This window comes from Lepidothrix coronata, unplaced genomic scaffold (genome assembly GCF_001604755.1).
Source record: "Lepidothrix coronata isolate B3197 unplaced genomic scaffold, Lepidothrix_coronata-1.0 Scaffold33, whole genome shotgun sequence".
Classification (NCBI taxonomy): domain Eukaryota; kingdom Metazoa; phylum Chordata; class Aves; order Passeriformes; family Pipridae; genus Lepidothrix; species Lepidothrix coronata.
In genome coordinates, this window is record NW_016690213.1 from 4,307,492 (window position 1) to 4,331,935 (window position 24,444).

General features: G+C 37.3%; 1 protein-coding gene across 1 annotated transcript in view; it reads right to left on the reverse strand.

The window, feature by feature from the left end:
* The window catches only part of THADA (THADA, armadillo repeat containing), a 172,776-nt gene that overhangs the window by 40,116 nt on the left and 108,216 nt on the right, over positions 1-24,444 (reverse strand). The window contains exons 30-31 of the mRNA XM_017811614.1: positions 21,751-21,866; positions 6,532-6,617 (exon numbers count right to left, since the gene is read on the reverse strand). Of these exons, the coding sequence (XP_017667103.1) occupies positions 6,532-6,617; positions 21,751-21,866 (202 nt within the window). The remainder of the gene's footprint in view (positions 1-6,531; positions 6,618-21,750; positions 21,867-24,444) is intronic.

A 24,444-nucleotide genomic window follows, 5' to 3' on the forward strand; every position in this document is an offset into this window, starting at 1 on the left:
TGCAACTTCAACATCAGAAACTAAGCATCAGTATTCACAACATAATTCAAAACTACAAACATGAGTGATTAACAGAATCCATGGATGACTTACCATTGAGGACAGAAGCATCCCACTGCATTTTGTACATTATAAGGGAAAGTTTTCAATTAAAAAAAAAAAAGGGAAAAAGAAAAAAACATTTGATCTGGACACTGAGGCTGCTATTTTTCTTACAGCTTCTCTCTGGCACAGCACCGAGTTTTCCACTGTTTTGCATTCATACAGAATTGTAAAAACCCTTAGAGACAGTGCAAGTCAGCCAGTGGTACATGGTGGAATCTAAAGAGAAACTGATTTCAGAAGGATGAGCAGTCTCTGTCTTCACATGGGGACAGAATTTTAACTGCTAACAATAATAAATACAATGAACTCCACTTTCCACTGGTGCCACATTTCAGGTAACACCTTTCCATATTCCCTGTTAAACACAGCATTCCACCAGTATCATTCTCTACTCTCAACAACCCTCCTCCTTTCACTGTGTCCTCACCATCTTTCTAAAAACACTTCAACTTTCTACCTCCTAAATCTGTGCCATGAGTTCTGCCTCTAGCATTTCCTAGACAGCTCGTTGGTGTAGCACACCTCCATCTCCTTTCTCCAACCATTTATTATTCTTTTCAGCCTCTGTCCATCTGTTTTGTCCTTCTGTCTCACATTCATTTTTTGTTCTGTCTTTGGACCACCTTAACATAGTACATCCCTCACTTCTTCTGCCTCTGGCATTTTACTGTCCAGTAACTCCCAGTCACTCCCTGTGTCTTGGACCTCCAACAATGACATCCTCAACTTCTTCATTCTCCTGTCTGCACTGAATCAGAATACTGAGTACCTAAATACATTTCCTTTTGACTTCTCTAATTTAATATTAGTTGGCACAGGCCATTTAGATGATCCTATAAATATGTTTTAAATCTTTATCTTCCATGAGTCAAAATAAAATATGTATCCAGTGCCATAGTCAATATACCAGCACACAAAGTTTATATACTTTCTGACATAATTAAAAAAATTGTTTTCAATTTGTCAGGACAGAATTTAAGTTTAAACTAATTAGACCAAATAACCAAACAGCTATTAATAAGCTGCCAGTGTTTTTGTTCAAATAACTGTTTGGCTGTACTTCTTAAGGATCTAGGCAAAGAAAGTTTAAGTATGGCTAAATATTCAACCTAGTTATTCCTGTCAAATTTTTAGCATTTAAAAATTACCAGACTATAAATTAGCCTGCAGAAAAAACCTTATTTTAGTTACCATATAGCTTCTTTCCAAAATAACGAAAGAGTAAGAAGTACGATACAGAAAAAAGGTGGCCGCAGCCTTCAAATGCTATTTAAAAATCCTGCAAATCATGTACTTCAGGCAAAACATTTACCATATTCCTATGCAAAAAAGGTTTGGGCTTTCATTGCAAAGCACTCAGAAGTTTGATAATCCATATTATTTCGACCAATGCATTTTATAACTTCTAATTAAAAAGGAAAAATATAACTAAGAGAATGGTATTTGTAGTATATATTATTTTAAACATGGTCTTTTGCTGTATTTGAGAGCAGACAGCAGACGGCTGTACATAATTGCCCATGTTTCTGATCACATACACACATACGTTAAGTGCACAGTGTTTTTTGCAAACGTTTCTTCTGTTCATGAGTAGAATTTAAGAATCTTAACCAGGTTACTTCTACAAAAGGTTTAGCTATTTGGAAGATAGTAAAAAAATAAAAGTTTTTTTTTTTTGCAAAACTCAAGGAAAGAATGTATTCATGAGAGCAGAATATTGGCTGATCTATTTAGGTATCAAAACAATCTATTTATGAACAGGATTAATCATGTAAATACTAAGTAACTGTTCCTACTGTTGACACCAACACTGGAGTTTCGTTAATCTCAAGAACTTTTATAAATTCTTCCACCTCAAATGTAGAAAGGAAAAATGCATAGTTAGACTACAAGTGGTTGCTTCTCCCAAATCATTGATTCATCCTATTTGACATCCTGTTTAAAGTTTCCTCTTTCTCATCAAACTTGAATTTTGAAGACACTATACTCAATAACAGCCCAAACCAGCCAGCGGACTGACAGCATAAGGATAAAGGAACAACTTGGCAGGATTATCTTTAGCAAACTTTTCTTTCATCTTTTCCCTTTTCTGTTCTACATCCTGCTTCACTTACGTTGATGGGCTTTCTGGACTCAACACTACATTTTATCAACAAGTGCCATTTTTTTGAACACAACCCTGAGTAAAATGTGCTTTTATTAGTTAAGTATATTTTAGACAGTTGCATCCATTCTTCCTTCATGAAATGACAAAACAGCATAAGAAAACTATTCCAAGACATGAGCAAGAAAGAAAACATGACCACTTTGTCCTGTGGCACTCTTCATCTGTTACAGAGAGACAGAGCATCCCAGATCTGAGCTTCATTGCAACACACCACTCTGGTTCCTGTGTTACCAGCACTGCAAGATCTTAATAATACTCTCATCTTACTGTTTAGCTTTAAACACCAATTTCCAGAAGATCTGAAAGCAGGAATCTCTATGACAGGTCTTCTCAAAAGTATACATATTCAACACAGGAACCTTATTTACTGGAATAGCATATCACAGCAGAGCCTGCCTGTAGTCTGGTTTCCATCTCTTGCAAAGCCCATCTCTGAGTGCAAAGAAAAACGTCTAACCTCAGATACACGCACAGATGTGGAGCTCTACAGCTTGGCAGACCTCTGCATCTAACTCTTGCTGATCAAAACTTGTGAATTTGCACATAGTTATACACACAGTTAAGGCTAGACACATTTTCACATGGACTCAGGGGCTTTTTCACCCCCCCCTCCAAAGGTGCCTACAAGTGTTTCTTTATTCCTCCTATAATGTTTGAAGCAGCATACAAGTGCCAGAAAATCCTCTGGAAGAAGACTGCATTGTCCTACCCAGTAGACTGAAAAGTCCCTGGACATCTGTGATTCCTAGTCCATAAAAACAGTTACTGCTGAGAAAATACATCAACGAGGCCTGCAAGAAAAAATTCACTGGATGATATAAATAATTATTAATAGCGGCAACAGACATTAGCTCATAAAATAATCCTATACCTGGTAAGAACTTTTTTCCCCCTCTCAATAAAGGTAAAAATAGCATTTTTATTTATATAGTTTAATTTTTTTTTATTTTTCTAAAGGTTTGCTTCCAACCACAATTGATAACAGAATAAAAATATTTGTAAGTTTACATAGTCTTGGCATTATGTATTGTCTCTGCGTCTCTGAAGACCCTCAGGCACATCAGGAACTGGAAGAAAAGCTCTAGATTTTGCATATCAACTCAAGGAAAGAAAACTGTCTTTTCACAGTGACATGAATCAGGCAACACTTCCATCCACTCCAGCAAACCAGAAAAACTATGGGTTTTTTTTTGTTTAAGACAAATAATCATCATTTGACCAGCAATAAATTTTTAGCTGGACGAGATGCTTTTGGTATCCATTACTCCCTGCCTTCCTAAGCCGACATTTTAAAGTTTTTTTAATTTGTGAAGTAAATTCCCTAAGGGCTATCCTGCACATTAACAGACAGATTTTATTAATTGAGAACAACAAATCACTTGCAGAAAATAATCATAACGTAGGAAAGGCCTAGGCAGAGCTGTACTCTGAAAACCTCTTTGTAATTGTAGCCTCTTTAGACAGGCATAATCAATTAGAAGTGGTCTGATTTTAACCAGTTGCAGGCTCATTACATTGCATTCCCATTTCTGTTGATGAAAATCAGTTTCAGCCTGTGGCCTGGAACTCATATACAGCACTTCCTGGGGCCTCTTAGATAAACACATCAAGAAACAGTTTTATTTGGATTTGTCCTTCACCCTTTATTCATTGAAACAATTTTACAAATCAAGATTAGAACAGAGAAAAATTGGCTCATAACCAGAGATACACATATATGAGTAAAATATTTAATCTCAGAAAAGTATAAAGCTTCAGTTAATAATCATTCCTTAAAAACATTTAAATGGAAGACTCAAAACATTCATTTTCAACTGGTGAGTTTAGTCTTTCTCTTACTGTGTCATGGGACACTCAGTTTCTATTTAATATAAACATATTACTCCTTCCTTTCAGAAGAGCTTCTGCCTGTGATACATAAAATTGTCCCTAATGTATCTTGAAGTTTTCAAAACAGTATTTCTAGTCTAAGCTTTTACTCTTTGTAGATACTGCCTGCAATATGTAATTCTAAACCTATGCAGGAATGAAACTTTTAAGCAAGACAATACTAAATGAACTATCCTCGAGCAGACAGAATCTGCAAAAATAATTGCTTCCCTTCTGCAGAAATTGTACCTTACAGCACCCAGGTTTGGTACAGTCCACATGAGCTTTGAAAAATAAATTAATTCACTACAGTCAGTAAATCCAGCCACAGCATGGTGCAGTCCCTCAGGCTCAAAGGGCTATTCACAAGTCAGGGGCATTAAAATAAAAGAGGGGATTTTCCTAGTGTGAAGAGGTCTATAAAAGCCTTTGCAAATGTGCAGCAATTGTTTAAAAACCAAAACAGACAAAAAACCAAAGATAACTGAAATAGGAAAGAGACTGATAAAGGAAATGCAATGCTTACTAAGGAAGCAAAATGAGGAGCCCTTGCCTGGAATACTGGCTGTTCCTTCGTAAAAGAAAATACACAAATAGAGCTGAAGGGTGAGTGATAAGAATAACAGAAGAGGAAAAAACCTTCATATGAAGAGAATACAGAAAGACCAGAATGATTCATACTACAAAGGAGAATAATGGAGCTAGAGGATCATGATTTTAAAAAGTGTAAAAATTAATATTCCAAAGAGGACCTTTCTTTTAAAAAGGATTCAAAGTAAAAGGCCAATGAGCCCAAATATGGTTGAAGGAGGCTCTGGGGGCTGTTTTTGCTTATTTTGCAAGTGTGATACACAGCTAGACTTTTTAATGTACTGCAAAGGATAATCACTAAGGCCAATGGCATATGAGGACTTAAGAAACTTTATTTCATAGGTATAACAAAAATAAATAAATATACATTATAATAACTATTTAACCCAAAAATACATTAAAGACTCAAGAAAAAATTTATTCCTAGAGATATGTTATAGTGAAAATGCTTTATATAAGGTGGTGCATTCCTCCCTATAAAGCATGTGGCCCTTACCTAGTCACCAACAGCGGTCAATACCCAACAGAATGAGGCCTACAGGGCAACATTACCTGGAAATTTCCTTTACTGAACAGCATACCTTGACACCTGAGGTACATGAGAGAGGAATGACTCTTCAGAGGACATGAAAGATCAGACTCATCTCCTGGAGTGCCTGATAACCCCAACCATCATCTCCTGGTCTAGTGGAAGTCACCTGTCACATACTCTCTTATGTCTGTACTCCTGTTCTAAGGTCTAGATTCTCCATCCTCCTGTCTGAAGAAGTTAATTTCAGACACGTTCATCATCAACCTGCTTTCCTAACAACTATCACTATCTGATCTGTACATTCACCAGAAATCACACCAATAGTGATTAAAGGATTAGAATGGAACTACTTCTACCAAAGGTCTAGGCAAAAAAAGCAAACGGAATTGGTTTTAAAATTAAGAACAGCGCCCACAACATGACTATCTGAAATAAAGAACGGTTCCAAAGACTTAAATGCAGTGTTAAAATCAGACATTAAGAATTTTAATGAAATGACAGAACTGTTCTTTAATTGCTTTCCTGGACTGACAAGGTAATTTATTACTCACTTGTTCCTAAGAAATGAACAAAACAGGTCCATAAGGAAGCTAGTTACAGCTGACTGAAAATGGCCTACACGCTGCCGCACTTGAAAGGGTATCCCTTCCTTCATACCTTCGTTTTTCTTATTGTTTAGAGCTTGTTTTGTATTGTTGCAAACTATACTCTGGAACACTATAACCACTGATATTTCTGACTGGTTCTTCAAAAAATTCACAGTGATAAAGAATCAAAATAAAAAAAAGAAACTGAAAGAAACTCATAGTTGTTTCTTATAAAACTTCTGAACACAAAAAAAACCACTTTCTCTGAAACACTTTCAAGTGTCTCATGAAGGAACATCTCTGTGGTTTTCTGGAGAGGTTAAAGTAGCAATATTCCAGGGTCTGGAATATTTTGTTTGTATTTACAACCTTCAATCAGAAAAACATTTTGGAACATGGAGAGGATCTTTTTTGTTGTTAGCCATTCTAGGACTAGGAATACAGCAAGATCATCTCTTCAAGCTTTGACATGGAGCCATACCTCATTCTTCTCATCAACAAAACCTAGGACTAGCTCTTCAGAAGGCAGAATAGAGGGCACTTTTACACGAAGCAGGTAAAGGACTCTAGCATTCAGTAGATACCTGAGTGCAAATAATATACTATTGTTTCTCCAGATTCAACAGAGCTCAGAAATAGATAGATATTCCAACCAATTTATAAAACCACATTTGACTTACCTTGCTTTTTACACTTCCCCAGGTGAGTACTCAGCATCACAAGGACATCAAGATAGGCGGCCCTGGTCACCAGACAAGGATTTAGCCTAAAAAAAACCCAAAAAACACAAATTTCTAAAGATTAAATCCTTATAACACTCTGCTCAGAAACAGTAGTGAAACACACGAGCTTGGTGTGTCTATTTTAATTAATGAAGATCAACTACTGGTCAAATTAGACTGCATATATAAAATAATTATGCCAAGTTATCTAAGCTTCACTTCCTGGTCCATTCCAAATGAGAGTCTCCCTTGCAAACTGGGTGTTGCCAGTTTGCAACACCCTTCCTCCATCCATTCCACCAAATCACAGCTTATACATTTAATTATTATTGGATGAATCAGCTTGCCCTGGCAATTAGTGTGCCTTTGTTTTGTTTATAGATAATGTGTCTAACTAAATGCATTAACGAAGTCTTCAGGTCTTACTGTTACAGCTCATAAAAGAGAAACTTCCCTTGAAAGGTACCTGCTACACCTTTTTAACAGCCATAGTTCTCTCACTGTTCTGATGAAGATCCTGCATGTTTTTAAAATTACGTATTTCTTTTCCCAGACAAGAAAACTTGGGATTCTGTGTGTGTAATGCAATTGGTAATTAGCTACTTTCTTTTCTACCTCTTCAATTTGAAAGTGATAGACATTTACTTTCTCTTCAATTAGAAAATTAAAATTAGGTTAACAACTTCATTTTTCTTTGCATGGCTATCACTCTATGTTTCAGCCAAGAAATTTTTTTTTAAAATATAACTTAGAATGTGAACAAACAGGAAATGTAGTTCAAAACACAGAAATTATTTTAATGAGACCAATGGGACTTGTACTAAAACAAAACCTCTCAGAATCAAGCAGCACAAGCTTAAAGTATGACTAATTCTGTTCAGTATTTCATTTTTATTTTATCTGGCACTGTCTTTGTATGCTTATCTTGATGTCTGAAACTCTTTCAAAAAATTGTTAATTAAAAATGTTCCAACAAACATTCTCAACCCTAGCATCTTTAAAATTCAAGGAAAAAAGCTTTTTCAAATAAGATATGTGATCATGACATAAAAACGCAGGGTTTGAAGTTCTTACGTAGTTTCGCAGCTGTATTTGCCTATGGAGAGCTAGCCTATGAACCTGTTAAAAAAGAGAACTTTAACCAGAAACATTGCTCTCACCTTCAGTAATAAATTCTGCAATAAGCCCAAAGGACTTATGTTTTCTTTTATGGCCTACAATATTAGGCATCCATGTAACACAGAGCAGACTACATACTACCAGGATCTCTCCTTTAAAGAGTTTTATTCTCCTTTTGGACACTTTCTTAGTAGGGAATTAGTTTAGGTTCATAACTCCCAAAACTTCTCCATGCTTGCTTCCTACCACTTTCCTTAGCACAAGAGCTAAAAGCTTGCCTGCTGAGAAGATGCACATCAGTTAGAACTGATGCCATAAGAAGCCAAAGCAATTTTAATATGACGTATTTCGGAAGAACTGTATTAGGCAGACCTTATTTCTATCCATCTTTGCTAAAAAAAAAATCTCTTCTGTATCTTGGGCATCCAGCTGTTGCTGAAGTTGTTCTTCACAAACCTTTGTGAAAACACCACCAAGAAATACAGAGTTAGGAGCTCAACCCATGAGAAAACAGACTGACCGATCAGTCAAAGGCTTAGAAGAAAAAAAAAACCACAAGAGGCCTCTCACAAATACTCATAAAATGGATTAAAGCAGCCACAACAGACTTAAGATGAAGAACATAATGCCTACTGCAGTACAGCTCCCTTGAAAAGTTGAAGATTTGCTTATTATTCCATCTTTCCAGTGGAAAGAAAATTTCCAACATACAGACTGTGCCTTGGGAAAAACATGACTGATGCAACTGTTACTGAAGAAGAGGCAACAGCAACACTGACGTGGTTTTTTATTCTGGTCCAGCTTTTAAGCACTTACCACTTCATTCTGAGTATGTACATGCACATGTTTTGATTTTGAAATGAGACTTTGCTATCATAAAACATGCCAAACGTTTGTTCCTGGCTGGTTCTGTTGCTCTGGTGATGCTAGTGAATTCTCATCCATATGTGCCAGACAGACACAACAGGAAATTCAGTTTTCCAAAAACAAGAAATTTCAGTGTTGTTCAGACTGTAGCAGAAAGCTCAGTCTTGAAGACAATCAAACTGTGATTTACATAACAGACCTGACAGCCAAAAATCACATGCTGAACATTTCAAATGATGGACTGCGCAGTATTTAAGATGACCTGTTCATGCAGAACTTCAACAATGAGAGTGGGAAGAGTACAAAATGTTTCTTTTTTAACACAGATATCCAAATAAAGTGGTGTTCTCATAAACAAGATTTGAGGAAATCTGTCTCCGAACAAGCAAGTCACAGCAGTAGCAAAGGTGGGAGCTCCAGATATCTGGAACAGCATTCATTTTTTTTTGTTCAAAACCCAAAAATTATTTTATCTCCCTTCCAACAAGGATATTAATGGAAACAAATAGATCATATGCTCACTCCAGATGATAAACTGTATGTGACTCTGAAGGGGGGTAGAGCTAGAGATGTTTAGAATTCTCATATCTAAGTGTATATCCACACAGCAATGAAAAACAGGTATCAAAACAATATTCATACTATTATACACATATACTAATAATAGGCTAGTGATGTCAGGGCAGAGATCCATACCTGATTAAAGTAATGCTTTATCTACGTTAGCCAATTGGTTAGTGTAACAGCAGCACATTTGGAATTCAAAGAGCTGGCACCAAAGACTCAGTGGACACCCTACACACTGCACCAGATGCATTAAACCATAATTTTCAGAAGTTAAACTTGTGGCTTTTGCTTCTGCTTGGATACAGAGTTTATAGCCAGCCTACTCCAGGAATCTCACTGCATTAAGAAGCTTACCCCTCAGTTTCTAGCACTCCTTCATGATGCTTTAACTTCAAGCTTGACTGTCCAGGTGGAAATGAAAATCAGGTCACAGGCAACTGCTAAGTTAAATTTCACTAACAACCAATACTGCAGAATATTTCGACACATCTGATTGAAGAGAGGTCAAAGGCTGTTTGCTCCAAGTAACATGTAAAAGGCAAGTACTGTCACAGACTTGACCTGCCAGGTACAGGGAAAGAAGACTCCTGCAACAGGCAGGGACAGAAAGGATTACTACTTAGCAAGCACAAGGCAAAGAAGAAATATGTTTCTAATTTAATCAAGGAGAATGAAATTATGACAGGAGGAGCTGCTGTGTCCCTACTAGATCATCCAATGAGAAAAGGCTAAGAGAAAAGAGAATTAGGATCGTTCAGCCTGGAAAAGAGAAGACTTCAGGGTGACCTAACTGCAGCCTTCCAGTACCTGAAGGGAACCTACAAGAAAGATGGAGAGAGATGTCTTACAAGGCCATGTAGTGATAGGACAAGGGGCAATGGCTTCAAACTGAGAGCAGTTTAGATTGATATTCAGAAGAAACTCTTTACTGTGAGGGTGGTGAGGCACTGGAACGGGCTGCTTAGAGAAGTTGTGGATGCCCCACCCCTGGAAGTGTTCAAGGCCAGGTTGGATAGGGCTTTGAGCAACATGGTCTAATGGAATGTGTCCCTGTTCATGGCAGTGGAGTTGGGACTAGGTGATCTTTAAGGTCCCTTCCAATCCAGGTGATTCTATTGTCCTAGTTAGAACCAGTTGATGAACTGGGACCAGTTCATCACTGTGTGGGTGTAATCCAAACTGTGTATTCTACACCCTCCATGCCATTTCCCAGAAACTGTTAACAACAGACCATTTGCAGCAGCTGCCCAGAGCACACCTGACCCCTCAGGCTATAAGCTGGGTGTTAAGAGGCTTGTGAGATAGGAGGATGCTCCTGTCCTCATACCCACGACTTACAATCACTCATTGTGGAACTCCCCGCCCTGGGGGAGATACTGGGCACTCCTGCCTGAACCTGAGTGTAATCTTGGGGTCTTGGGACTTCTGCTACCATTCATTGGATCCAGAGGAGGACCAGAACCTTGACCGGACTGCAACCACTACTTTAAACCAGACTGTGATCACCACCCTTGACCAGACTGCGACCAGCACTCTCACCAACAGGTTTTCCCTCTCCTTTTAGTCTGGACTCAGGGGAACCATGTGGGGCTCAGCCCAGAGACCAACAAACACCACTCTGTTTGTGCCCCAGGATGCTGGGTCATATATCTGGATTTTGTGGGTTAAACCAAATGTTTGTCCATATAATTGTATTTATGGTATTATTTTTATTAAATTGTAACTCTGACTTACAATCTCTTTGGAGCTGGGTTAATTTCTCCTGCCGGTTTACCTTTAAACCAGCACATCTATAATCACAGAACTCCACAGAACACATAAGGTGATTGAAACCCAAGTCAAAAAAGTTAAAGGGACTGAAGGTTTCAAGTGGCTTACACATATATTTTTGTAACTGCCCAGAGCTCCACCCCAACAGTATCTTCAGTGTGGGGGAAATAAGGGTCTTTTTAAATTTTATTTTATTATTTTAGGTAAGCATGGCTGAACAGTAGAAAATATGAAAACGCAGGAGCCAGTTTCCATATTATTGACACTTCATAGCAGATTTCTGGATTAGATCCTAAAATAAAAGTCTTCCAAACCTGGCCAATTTCTTATCATTAATGCTGAACAAGTCATTGGGAATAGGATAGTCAGACCTCTTTGTAACTGCATTTTCAGTTCTGGCATATTAATATAAAATTAGAGAAGAGTTCAAGTCACTTGCAGGAAGAAACCTTGTGTTAGACATTAAGAGTCTAGGGATTCTTTTCAAAGAAAAAGGTTAATGGAACCAAGCAGTCTGTTAAAATCCACAGGCTCCTGTTCAAATGCCTATGAAGAGGCACTTACAGAATATAATATGACCAGAGTAACAATAAGCTATTTGTTTTCAACAAGGAACTGCCTGGTAGGTGAATCAGGAAGCATACCCTGCAGGAGATATTCCCTCTCTGTAGATGTAAATCAGACCAGGCAGGTTCAGAAGCTCCATGTGCAATACTGGGGGTTGTTCCAGCTGGCTTTGGCTACCTGCAGTAGCGCCAGGACTGCTTTGATTTCTGCTCTGCCTTTACCTCCTTTAAGAACCATTGACTGCAGCTTACGTCTGTGTAACATGAAATCAATCTTAGACTCTCACAGTTTGGAGCTCTACAAATATTATTTTTTAAATCTTTGATTCACCTATTATAGTTAAGTCATGCTGAATTTGAGGTAATCGTTGGTTTGCTTATTTTGGATTGCAGATCTGATGCAAACCAAAATGGCATTTATTGAAGGAATCAGCAATATGTGGCCACAGACCTCCCGTGCACTTGGCTCACACACATTGTTTCAACTCTATCAAGAACACATGGCTTAACTTCTAAAATTAAGTTTCTTCTGTATTACTGTTTAATTTAAAGAAGATCCACATTAATGACTTATGAAGCAAATTATCTTCTCTTCCAAGGGAACGGTGCAAAGGAGCAAAGAACATGGAAAGCTCACACATTTGGCCTCAATTCTGTCAAAACACTGTGAAAAAGCTTCAAACAAACTAAATAGACAATCTCTTGCTCCTCTAACCATGAAGGTTTGCAGAGGCTCTTAAACAGCATTTCTACTCATTACAGGGTACCACTTATAACCACATGGATTTCTGTATACAAATGAGGATGCCAATACACCTTTATTTATAGCAAATACCAAAGAATTTTCAGGCACAACTCAACATTCTCAGTATCTTCTAAAAACCCCCTGTTTTCAATGACACTAAGTCAGATGACTTAAAAAGCTGACAGCTATTTTCTCCTGGCTCACTCCTCTTTTCCCACCTCACTTCAACATGAGCAACAACAACTGTAACATTAATTTATTGCATTTGTTACATAAATAATACAGATACAAGTTAGTGATTATGAAATCAAAGCTGTTTGTGTTAACGTTTATTACAGTAGGTTTTGGTTATTCTAGAAATTCAATGTTTTTCAAAGAGGTAGTTTATTTTGCTCATATTTTTCCTCCTTAGGAAACAGATGTTGGAAAACTATTAGCAGAACAAGCACTATTCAATATACAGCAACTTACAATATTTACCGAACGTTTAACAACAAAAATCAAAGCATATTTCATCAAACTCTCAATAAGGACTTAAGAAATTTCAAATGCAACCTGACAATCAATGTCTATTAAATAAAAATCCATAACATCTCTTGTGAATTAGTTTAGCTACAGGTACCTTAGTGTAATTACGTGTCTTGGGGATACCCAAAACCTCTTGTAAAAGGTCTCAGAAAAGCTCTGTGTTTCGCACTCTCAAAGCTTTTAGAAAAGTCTGAAAGATTTCAAATCTTCCAGCCAGTGCTGCTCTATGAATCTTATTAACTACTAATCTTATTTCTCAAATGGAAATATAACATTATTAAATAACTAACCAAATAGAATTTCCACATAGTAACATGTAACATGTACATCACTGTTTTGGTCACAGTAAAGCAATATATAATTACACATAGTGTCAGACAATGCTGTTTTTAATACAGTGTTTAAATGACTGTTAGCCACTTTTAATCTATTCACTCAGATTGGTTACTCTCAGCCCCGATCTTTAAAAACTGATAACAAGATTTGGATAATTAATCAAGTTAATGTAGAACTCCAGTCAAAATTATACAACTTACAAAGTCACCTACAAATCCTTGTATTTTGGCCAAAAATGTCACGACCCACTCTTAAGCGTCAGGGTAAAGAAACCAGAGCTGACAAGATTACAAGGGCAACCCTTTCAAAGGCCAATTCATAGCTGCTTTGTGAAGAAGAGAATCATCCTTATGACTTGTATGACTGTTTTAATTTCAATTTCCAAAGTGATCAATTAATTAAATGAACTGCCTACTTCTTCTCTGGTCTTTAATGAAAAAGTCACTTTTACTGTAATGCTGCATGTTTCTGGAGCGTTTGGAAAGGTCAAAAAAGACTGAGATTCCCAGAAGGAAGACCTTTTCCTGTAACTGAAGTTATGAGTAGCATTTTAGAAAAAGTCCTATATTAAAAGAAAACTTGTGATCACTAAGCACGGCCCCAATCTTCTGGTTAAATAGCATGTTATTGTCAAAAAATTTTATATTTTAGCTGGCAGAAAATAAATCAGCTTGCTGGTGATAAATTTAAACCCCAAATTCTCCTACTTTCTAGCCACCAATATTCTGTACGGTTTTTGACTCCGACAGATAAATTGGTTTCCTGAACATCATATTCGAGTTAATACACAGGATGCTATTGGACAAGTTCTTGTATTTCTGAACTTTAAAAACATTTCTGATAAGTCAAAATTTTACAGTTGAGGCTGGAATTTCACTTTTGGCTCTACAAAAACACAGGAAAGAATTCTGACTAAGTCCAACATGTCCTAATGCCAGGTAGTACTCGGGGACAGGATCTATACAAATTCCTATTTGGGGTTTCCCAGTCTTCCTTTGTCTTCCACTATCTTAGCTTTTCAGTTTGGCACACTGGCAACTACATTTTAGGTTTGCAGTATATCTTCCCTTCCCTATCAACTCCCAGTGTACTCCTTGCTGAAAAATGGCAAATCTCTGAAAAGCATTCCTACTCGTGGAGGCCAGATTCTTCTGATATGTGACCTGCAATTTTGTCAGCTAAAATATCTTCTACGTGCGCCAAGAACTGCATCATCTGTAACATCTGCGTCTTGATACAGTCAACTCTACATAACCCTTAGAGAAATATCCATAGGGAGTTTTATCCTTGGAGGGTTGCGGATGAACCAGACCAAGCTGGCTGTACTGACCACATTTTACCTGCAGAGAGATCTGGTAATGATCACTTGTCATTTATGGAGGCGACAAAGCTTATGGAAATCACTCCTACATATGCAACGAGTGGCTGATTAAAAGATTAAATCTCTCAGTGTTTTGGTTATTAGCTTTCAAATTCTGCAGTATTCTAAAGACTGAGGTTTTGGGGGGTATATTTGTTCAGAAGGCAGCCTTCATATTTTAATCTATTTTCTCTCAGAGCCCACATCTGTAGCACTCAATCAACATGCATGGCCTTGCTCTTGTCTTCTTGAGGGGACATTAATAATGGATTTAATTATTAAACTTTGTCCATAGCATTTTTAACCATGTAATACAAAACCAGCACATCAGTGAACATCACGGCCAACAGACCTACATCTAATGGAAAGCATTTAAAAAAATAATAATGAAGCCTGTACTACCAAGTAATCCTTGCTGAGTTCCTGGAAGTGCAGGAACACCCGCACAGAAACAGGAATACAAACATCGAGTAACGATGCATCTGCTTGCCCACTTGGTGCTGCTGAGACCTTCTCGGAGTAATTACCGTGTGCACAGTACCCCTCACTTGCCCATTCTATAAGGACAGGTCATCCAGCCTTATAGCAGGTATTTTCCCCAGAGGGAGTTGCTAGTCTGGTGATTTAAGTTTTTCTACCCCCTCCAAAGCCAGACTATTATGTTGTTATTATTTTCCCTAATCTCTGCAAAGGCAGAGATTTTATTGTTTCAAAAAGGAGCTGCACAAATTATTTTTTTTTTTTTTGTGATACCACCAAGAACATCCTGAGTTTCAGCTATTAAGAAAAATTAATTTGTGCTCTGGCTGTCCTCGGTGAAGGATACAAAAAGACTGTGTTTTGCTGGTATTGTTTTTAGCATACCTGATTGATAAAATAATCCTGTCTCTTCTTTTTTTTCTCTTAATGAGAACCTCATGTGATTCCTCAGCAACATCCTAAAAACCTTAGAGGTCAAACTAATCCCATGTGCAAATTTAATGAATTTTACACAATTAACATTAGGGGGCTTACTTATTAAGAACAAGCTATGAAAACTCCTATGTTTATTTAATAAAAAGCATTTTCAGATATGAATGAGGATTTATGTCCAAAATCTGTAATTGTACATAGTTCCTGCCTTCTCTGAATGTTGTACTAGTGGAGAGAAACATCTTAAGCAATCTTATCCAAATCTTAATATTCCTGGAATATTCATATTTGTGTTAGGAGTATACCTATGAAGCCGAGTCATAGATTATTTTATCTTATGCAAAGTACATCTTAAACTTCAGCCTTAAGTTCAAACATCTCTACTGATACCCAAAGTAGGTGTTCCAAAACATGCAATCATCAACTATCTAAATAAACAGTTTGTAGCTATGTTAAGGATACTATTATCAAAACTGCTGAAAGAGTGGACTTGGAGCAGCACAGAAACCTAAATTAGCCAGCTAGAAGCACGTAAGAATTAAATTAATGCCTTCAAGAATACATTTGTGAACAACGACACGGTGTTATGACTCCGCTCTCAAAAGTAAAGACAAACGAGGCTAAACTAGGCTGATGGGTCAGAATGTTGCAGATTAATAAATTACTGCCAAGCACCTGAGGTGCAGTAACTGTTCATAACGGTATGCTTTGCTCTCAGCTGGAACAGAACAATAAAAATTTCCCTTCATGTTTTGTGTGTGCAAGAATACACACATGAATTATTGCTCCAGCTGACAGAAAGTTAACTTTTCAATTTGAAACCTGGTAAACAGATTTCCACAGAGCAAAGCTCAGTTATTAAAACTATTTTCAACTTTTGAACATAACATAATGCATACAGACCACTAACAAAGGTAATTAACTGCCCTTCTCAATGTGTAGGTTTTAAAGACAGAAGTGAAAAAGTGGAAAAGTCAGAAAACAGGAAGATGCAGACAAGGGCGTTGGAAGGACAAGGAGGTTTGTCTTGATGCAGTGGAAGAGGCAAGGGTACTACCTGAAGAGGACTCCTCTGCCAAGGAGGATGACCTTACATTCTCCTTAGTTCTTGGATTCTTGATGTTTTGAAAGTACAAAAACCCCCTCCCAGCTCCCAAATAAGGACCACTTCAAAAAATGACACAGAGGCTGCTAGCAAAGCTGCACAGAGCCATGGGCATCTTGCACCTATATCGAGGTATGCCTGCGTGTGCCACTGTTTTGTCTTTAATAGCCTGCTCACTAGAAACTAGTGCTGTCTCTCCTAAGAGGCAGCGAGAAGAAAGGCATATTTGGGTTACAGTCTGAGCCATGAAGTCCTGAAACCACAACAATGCCTCCACATTCCTGCTTTGGCCTAAATGCACTTCGCATGAAGTTCCTTCTAGAAAGGACCGAAGACTGGTCATCTGCCTGTTGTCACTCACACAGTGCTGCCAAAAGTGGAGGGGCAAAAGGGACACTACAGGCTTGATGGAGTGCCATGGCCATCAACTTGACAAGTTACCATACTCTGCAGCATTATAAAATACCAGTGGGATTTCCCTCATTCAAAGCAGTCATAGTTAGATCATCCTGGAGTCAGCCTGGAGAAAACTGAGCAGCACGTATCTCAGTGAACAGTGAACCTGGTTTTGAGCCTGAGCCTGAAATAACTTTTGCATGTATTTGTTGTGTGAGGTCGAATCTTGTGCTCCTACATCAGGACCTATTTGTATTTGAACAGTCCCATCCATAGAGAGCTATAACCAGCAGCACTGCAGAGCACGGGTTACTTGGGTTATGAACCTAAGTGCACACATGGCAGGCGGCCCATTCCACACGAACCAGGGACTCTTTGCAAAATGCAAAGCCAGTTGGTTTTATACAAGGCTGTTCCACACAAGTTAGTTTCAAGAAAGCAGCCTTCTTAGAAGTAAACTTTCCCAGTGCAGACAGGCTCTCAGCTCAGAAATGGCACATGGCTGGAGGTTAGCAGAGTTATGTTATTTGACTTCTGGCAGAACCTCAAAGTCTTTTCCCCCTCCTGTGGTCTTCAGTAAGAAGGAGGGTGGAAAAAAAAAATCAAACTCAAAGTACTGGAAAGCAGCATCCTACAGCAAAGCTGTGCAATGACATGATTACACAAATTTTCCAATACCAATACTTTGCCATGCCAAAGGCTACAAATAAAACAAGAGAGAGGTATTTCTGGGACTTCTGTACAACAAATTACCAGCTCCAAAGGCTGCTCTTTTAGCTTTCTGTATTTATGAAGCAGAAGACATCTAGAGTTAGTCTTGTAACTCCCTGGTATGCCGTTGAGCTAAAAACTACTTTTTTTTTTTTTCCAAATTCATATGACAGGGTTTTGAACTCTTTCAAAGGTTTAGCCTGATAAATTGATTATTTTTTGAAAGTTTTCACCACATGAATTTCCATCACTTCATTCCATCATCTCCGTTCTCCAACAAAGCAGATTTTATATATTTTTTTAATTTCTATTCTTCTCAAAACCCCCTGCACCTCCTTTACATGAAAAAAATACAATGAACTAACACTGGTGTGAAGGTGGAGGAAAGCAATAACATTATTATACCAATTTAAACTAACAAACAGATTTATTCCAAAACAAAATAAAAAACACCAAGTGAAGTATAAACCTGCAAATGTAGTGAAAAGATTCAAACATCACCTTGAGAAATGGATGGAAGGCAGGTCTTATGCACCAAAACATCAAAAATGGAAATACTGTTTATGAATACACAAAAAAGTTAATGTTTTGAAAATGTAAAAAAAAACCAAGAAGAAAAAGCAACTATGTGTCATTAGTATGAGAAGTCTGCCTTCACAACAGACAGAAAATACCAGTTGAAAAAGTGAATGCTTTATGAAATTCAGTTTGGGGAATGCGACCCACTATTTTATTTTCAAAAGGAAAATCAGGTCTTGGAGTGGGGAAGGAAGAAATCACTATATTACAGGGAATGTGCAACAGCTTCTTGAACTATTCTACACCAATACATTCTGATGAAAGGAAATTACATTCAGGCATTGAAAAAGCAAAAGAACTCCCAAACCAAAACCCAAACACAGAAAAAACCCCACCCAGTTCAGGAAACACTGAAGAACAATAGTTTTTCCTACAGATACACACATGACAAGTGAGTTTCATTTTTAAGAACTACATATGCAATCCAAAATTTTTTAATTTAAGATTCTCGGAGAAGTTTGTTCCATAGTATGAAGTACGTAGTTGAAAGAACACCAGCAAGAACTTTACAAAACTAGCACAGAAATGTGATTGAAAATTGATGTCTGGGAATAATTTCCCATTTCCCCAGACGTGTGAACCATTTTCCTGTTAAATCTGAACTGTTTTTTGACTCATTTAAGATTAATAGTGAGTGCCTCTTATACCCTCTTTTCAAACAGTCACTGCACTACAATATTGGCAACATGCTAAATTATCTCCTTACAAAAAAGGCAGAAAAAGCAGATGAAGACCCATTATTTTTTCTCTATTATGCTCACTCTCTTTGCCTGAACAGAAAGAAGGTTAAGAATGACTGTACACAGACCAAGGGTCCAGCCAGCCATCACCCTCTCTGACAGTGACCTGCAGCAGGAATATACCAAAAAGTTTAACAACATAGCAAGAATAAAGTGCTGGTTTACTGATACTCTCTACTAACATCCCGAAACCCACACAGGCGGCCTTACTCAGTCTCACAACTCGGTTGCCAAGCAACCTCCTAATACTCCTTTAAAACAAGAAAAAGAGAAACCAACAACAAAACCCTCAAACCCCACCGCTGTTCACCTCCACCCAGCCAACTACAAACAGTAAAGCTGCACACTGAATGTGGGAGGCTAAAACTACCAGAAAATACCACCTATTTCAATATCTTTTTGTTTTGGTTGCTTGGTTTTTTATATGTTTGTTTTGTTTTTTTAAATTACACCACACTGAATACATTTATCTCAAGGAGAAAGTTGAGAGGTGAGCAAATTATCTTGTGGATATTTTACTTGCTTTTTTTAGGGTTAAGAAAAAAAAAACAAAACAAAGAAAGAAAAAAGAAAACACATCTTAGCTCCAAGTGTGCCTAAGGATCTATGGCTGTACAGACTCAGCAAGACTGATAATGTCCATTAAGAGACAGAAACTCTTTTTGCAAATTTTAAAAACCCATTGCTTTAAGTTAGTGTTGCAAGCCTGTATGCTCATAATAAAACAATTTACTATCTGGGGAGAAAGACATTTTAAAAAACTCTATGCATAGTATTAACTGCATAATGGAGAATGCAACACTATGAAAAAGAGGCTACAACAAACTGACAAAATGAAAATGTGCTAGACAGGGGGTAAATATTACACATACAGCTGTGGCTTTTTACAAGCAAGTGAAAGAGAAAATATATCTCTTAAGGAAAATACCTACACCATGCACCAGAATTTCTTAGAGATAACCTGAAAACATTTCCTTTCCAGAGATGATAAAAATAATAATGATAATAAAAAAGTCACTAGAAAAACAACAAAAGAGTCAGTATTAATATTACTGATGTATTAAAAGGGGCAGTTCTGAAAAAATACTTTGAAAATGTAGAATTTATTTAAAATCTGTAATGATCAGAGCCTGGCCCTTACATATTTGCTGCAAGAGAAGGAGGTTTGAATTACGAAGCTTGAGTATCTTTCTACTAAATTGGGTCTCCGGTGTTTGCGAGTTTTTTCTCTTTCTAACAGTATAAATGGATTTAATTTAGTTACATAAATTACCATTCTCATTTAAAGCCTTAAATATGCTTATGCTGAATCAAGTCAACAGATCCTCCAAATCCACCACGACGTCTCCAATCAGGCAGAAAGCAGATGCACAGGAAAGCATAAAAACAGTGACACTTGCCAAAACGTCTGACTCAATCTTTAAGGTTGCTGATGAAATTCTTGAGCCAACTGTGATGTCTACATACTCAGTAACCTCACTGGACTTTTTTTGCATGACTCTCTTAAATCACTGGTTAAAAATTCAGACAGGTTTAAAACCAAGACTATCTTATATCATGGAGTTCCACAGCTAAACTAAAATTACATGAAAAATGTCATTATTTTGTTCCTTCACCTCTGCCATCTTGGACAGGGCGCTAATTTCCTGTTCCTTTTCTATGTGACTCATAGAATTAATTTTTTTCCATGTCATCCCTTAGTTGTTCCTTTTCCAGGATAAAATAAGAAATCTCAAGCTATTTAATCACTCCTCAAGTAGAAACTGTTCTATACTTGCTGTCAGTCTTTATGCTGCTTCTGATTCCTACTGTATCTTTGTGATTTACACAATATTTGAACATACAACACAGATTAATATACAAACATAGGTGTGTTTTCTCCCCTCTTGGGCTTTACCAAGAACCAGAGTGATTTTTTTTCAAACAAAAAATCTGCTCAATCAACTGTTTCATTCATGAGCATCAATTCACAATTATTTACACCAAGTTTTATGTGCCGTATCATCACTCTCACACTTGTGTAATTCTCAAAGATCAACTCTATCTTGATTACCCGAACTCAGGTAACACTGATAGAAGACTTCTCAACCCACTAGACACCCCCCTCCTCCAAACCACTTATGATGTTGGTTTTGATGATCACAAAGAGACACAGGTTTTATCAGAGATCCATACCAGGCTGTACTGGCCTGGCAACCTCACTCCACGGTGCAAGATGTAGAATATTCCCAGTCATCTATCTATGCAAGGACTTGTGCTCTTTGTCCACAACGGATTCCCTTCAAGTTTTGGGAGGGAATTCTCACAGGTAGGAACTCTCAAAAGCAATTGATGAGACTAAGTAGATTTCAAAAAAAAAAAAAAAAAAAAAAAAAAAAAAGAGAGAAAGTAAAGAAAGTTCTATGTAGGTCACCTCAAGATAGATGAACTTATGAAAAATGTTTCCAAAACTATCTTGGATTGTTTGTGGACAGCTAAATCCTTTTGATAGTTTAAACGACTGCTATGATATTTTCCTACTAATTTTTTTGAAAGGTCAAAGTCAGAAAAATAGGAACATAAAAACCTTGTACATGGGCATATTTTTCTTAGTCAAGAAGAAACAGTTATCCTCAAAGTGTCTGCTTCTGTAGGAATTTTCATTCACGGGTTTTTTTTCTTTAATGACTGAACTACAATGTTTTTTCATCTTTACTTTTTAGATAAAAATCATCTTTATTAAAAAATCAGCAAGCCAGTAAGGCATCTAAGTTTTACATATTTCTAGAGAAATAAATGTGTCCATCTTGCTAAATAAAAATAAAAAAATCAGCCAAGCCTTTCATATGTTAGTAAAATATGTGAATAAATCACAGATATTTTTTGTTTTATCTTACCTTTTAGCCAGCCATAGTTTGGTTCCCAAACAGGTAATGATGTCAGTCAGTCCCTGCTGAAAGTCCAAACTAACGAACTGCTTTGATTCTAAGTATGACTGCAGCAAATGAAATACCTAAATAAATTAAAAAAAAAATAAATAAAAAAATTTCGAAATTAGAGTTTGTACCCACTGCTCTTCCTCCAAATAACCGTAAGATGAAAAAGCCACCTGAAAAACGAACAACTGTTACTCAAGGAAAAATATATATTCATTTAGCCTAACAGTCAACAGGATCCTTAAATCTTAAGTTGCCTAGTCTTTAAAATTCACTTAGTAATTGAACAGCAAAGCATAGAAAGTGCTGTAAGATCTTAACCTCCACGAAGTGAATGGAGGGCAGCAGGATGAACACTACTCCTCTGGCCCTTGCCAACTCAAGCATCCCTCAACTTTCAACTTTCTTGTGGTGCTGCCTGCTCACCAGTGCCAGCACAACTGCTCGTGGAGCTCGCTGGCAGCTTGGCACACTGGATGGAGTGGGGCTGGTTGCATCATACAAGTACAACGAGGGAGACAAGGAAGGGTCTTAAAAATACCACGAAGGAAAGAATTCAAGAAACCAGAATAGAAAGCACAACCTGTAGCTTTCTGGTCAGACAACTAACAAAACAAAAAGCTTCTGTTCTTAAAAGACCACCCTTTGCTATTTAAAAACAGGTTTTTCCAAGTAGAATTGAATATATCAACAAGTGTTAGGAAAAAAAAATCAGTTAAAAAAAATGTATAGTCACCTAGATCATAAGCATAAAATGATACTATTGGACAATGAAAGAAAGCTGACACCAACTGCACGGTGGAGAAGGACTCTCCAAGCCCATCCTCTCTGCATGTGGGAGAGGGTGCATGACACACACTTCTAACACAAGTGACAACATCCACATAATGCCACTTAGTTTTTACTTTTACCATTAACATGCAAGTGAACAGGAAACACCTGGATGAGTTAATTTCTACATGGAAAAACATGGAGATAAACAGTGCAGTACTGAAGCCTGAAGGGAAAGATCTTACTCAGGTTTAGGAGTTTTGCACATATATGCAGTTTAGAAGCTGGAATGGGAGGAACAGGGTGATAACACTCCCTCCTCCTTTGAGTTACAGCCTCAAAACCTGAAATTCTGTTTGCTACACAGGTAAGTTACATTGATAGACAAGGCTTCTATGCAAATTGAAAAAGTACATCCACCATTATTTACTGAAACTGGCCACATGCAGAATTTAGGAAGCTTTAGCGGTGTTTATCAGATCATTTCTGAAAATACATAGAAGAGCATTTTATAAGGAAACACTCTTTAATATGTCAGAGTATTAGCACTTCATACTTGCAAAGTGACAATTTAATGACTAATGGATCAAGCTGGGGCCTTCACTTCACTTTGGGAAAAGAAAAACCTTTGTATCCAGATTTTTACATCTCAGATCTTGGTTTCCCACATTCCAGCTGTCACTTGCTCCGGGGGTATATTTTTTTGTTTGTTTGCTTGTTTTGGAAACACAAGCACTGCCACATAGCATTAGCTTGACACAATTTCATCTGGGTTATTTTTTGTGAAATTATTCAAGTGGAAAAACAGCTGCAGTCATTTCAAATAAGCACGGAAACAGAAGAGAAGAGAGGCAAGAATACCTAATCCATATAAATGTTGAGGCAGGCTCTAAACATTCTTTGATGAAACAAATGCCTGTCTAACTGTTCTAATCCTGAAAACAGCCAACAAAGCAGATTCCAAAATACTTGTATGCAACCTCCTTCAGTGTTTCACCCTCAAAATCCAAGCTCTTGAGGTAAGGTGTTCCTCTCCACTCCCACCCTTGTCCTCATGGTACACAACTGTTCTCTGGACACTATTCAGTCAGTCCAGATTTTTTCCTAGTGAGGTACTTATTAAACACAGAGATCCCACTGGGGCCCTTTGACAGGAACAATGAAACTCTCATCTCCTTTTGTTAGCAGGTGCGCTGTGGGCAAGACACATCCTGGAAAAACAGCTTGTGCTTCTTTTTTTTTTTAAATCTTGTGAAGTCCTCTGAACTGAACATCATTTTTTTGATGGTATCTTTCTAAAATGGTCTTTCTGAATTTTGATCTTTTTCTACAAAGCACTTCACAAAAGTGCAAACTTGCAAATATTTCAGAGTGTCACCAGAGATCTTTACCTTGAATATTCTTCTTTAGTCTGCTCTTGTCTGTGCAACTCTCTGCTTATTAAAATGGTTTATGTAAGTATCCACTCAAATTAGCCTTCACGAAAACCAATGCACCAAGTTGCCACTACTAATAGTTTCTCTGTATTTTTATGGCTTGCCCTTAATGTCTGTTAAGTAATGGACATGACAGAAGAAAAAGAATGACAAAGGAAAATATATAAGCAAAGGCTCTTCTTACTGCCTTTTATATCCACTGCTAATTGAAAACCATTTGGCGCCTTAACCTTTCCAATTTTATTCTTCTGTGCTTGTGTTCATTTCCAGGAATGAGAACGGATTTACCTCTAAGCAATAATACAAAATCTCTTTCACAATTATGAAGGGGCTATCATATTTTTCCTAGAAGCTTAAATTAATTTAATCTCTTCAGCTTTGAAAACAGCTCTCAAAGTGCCTCCCACATAAAGACAGGAAACCTAAGTAGTTTGATACTTCAAGCAAA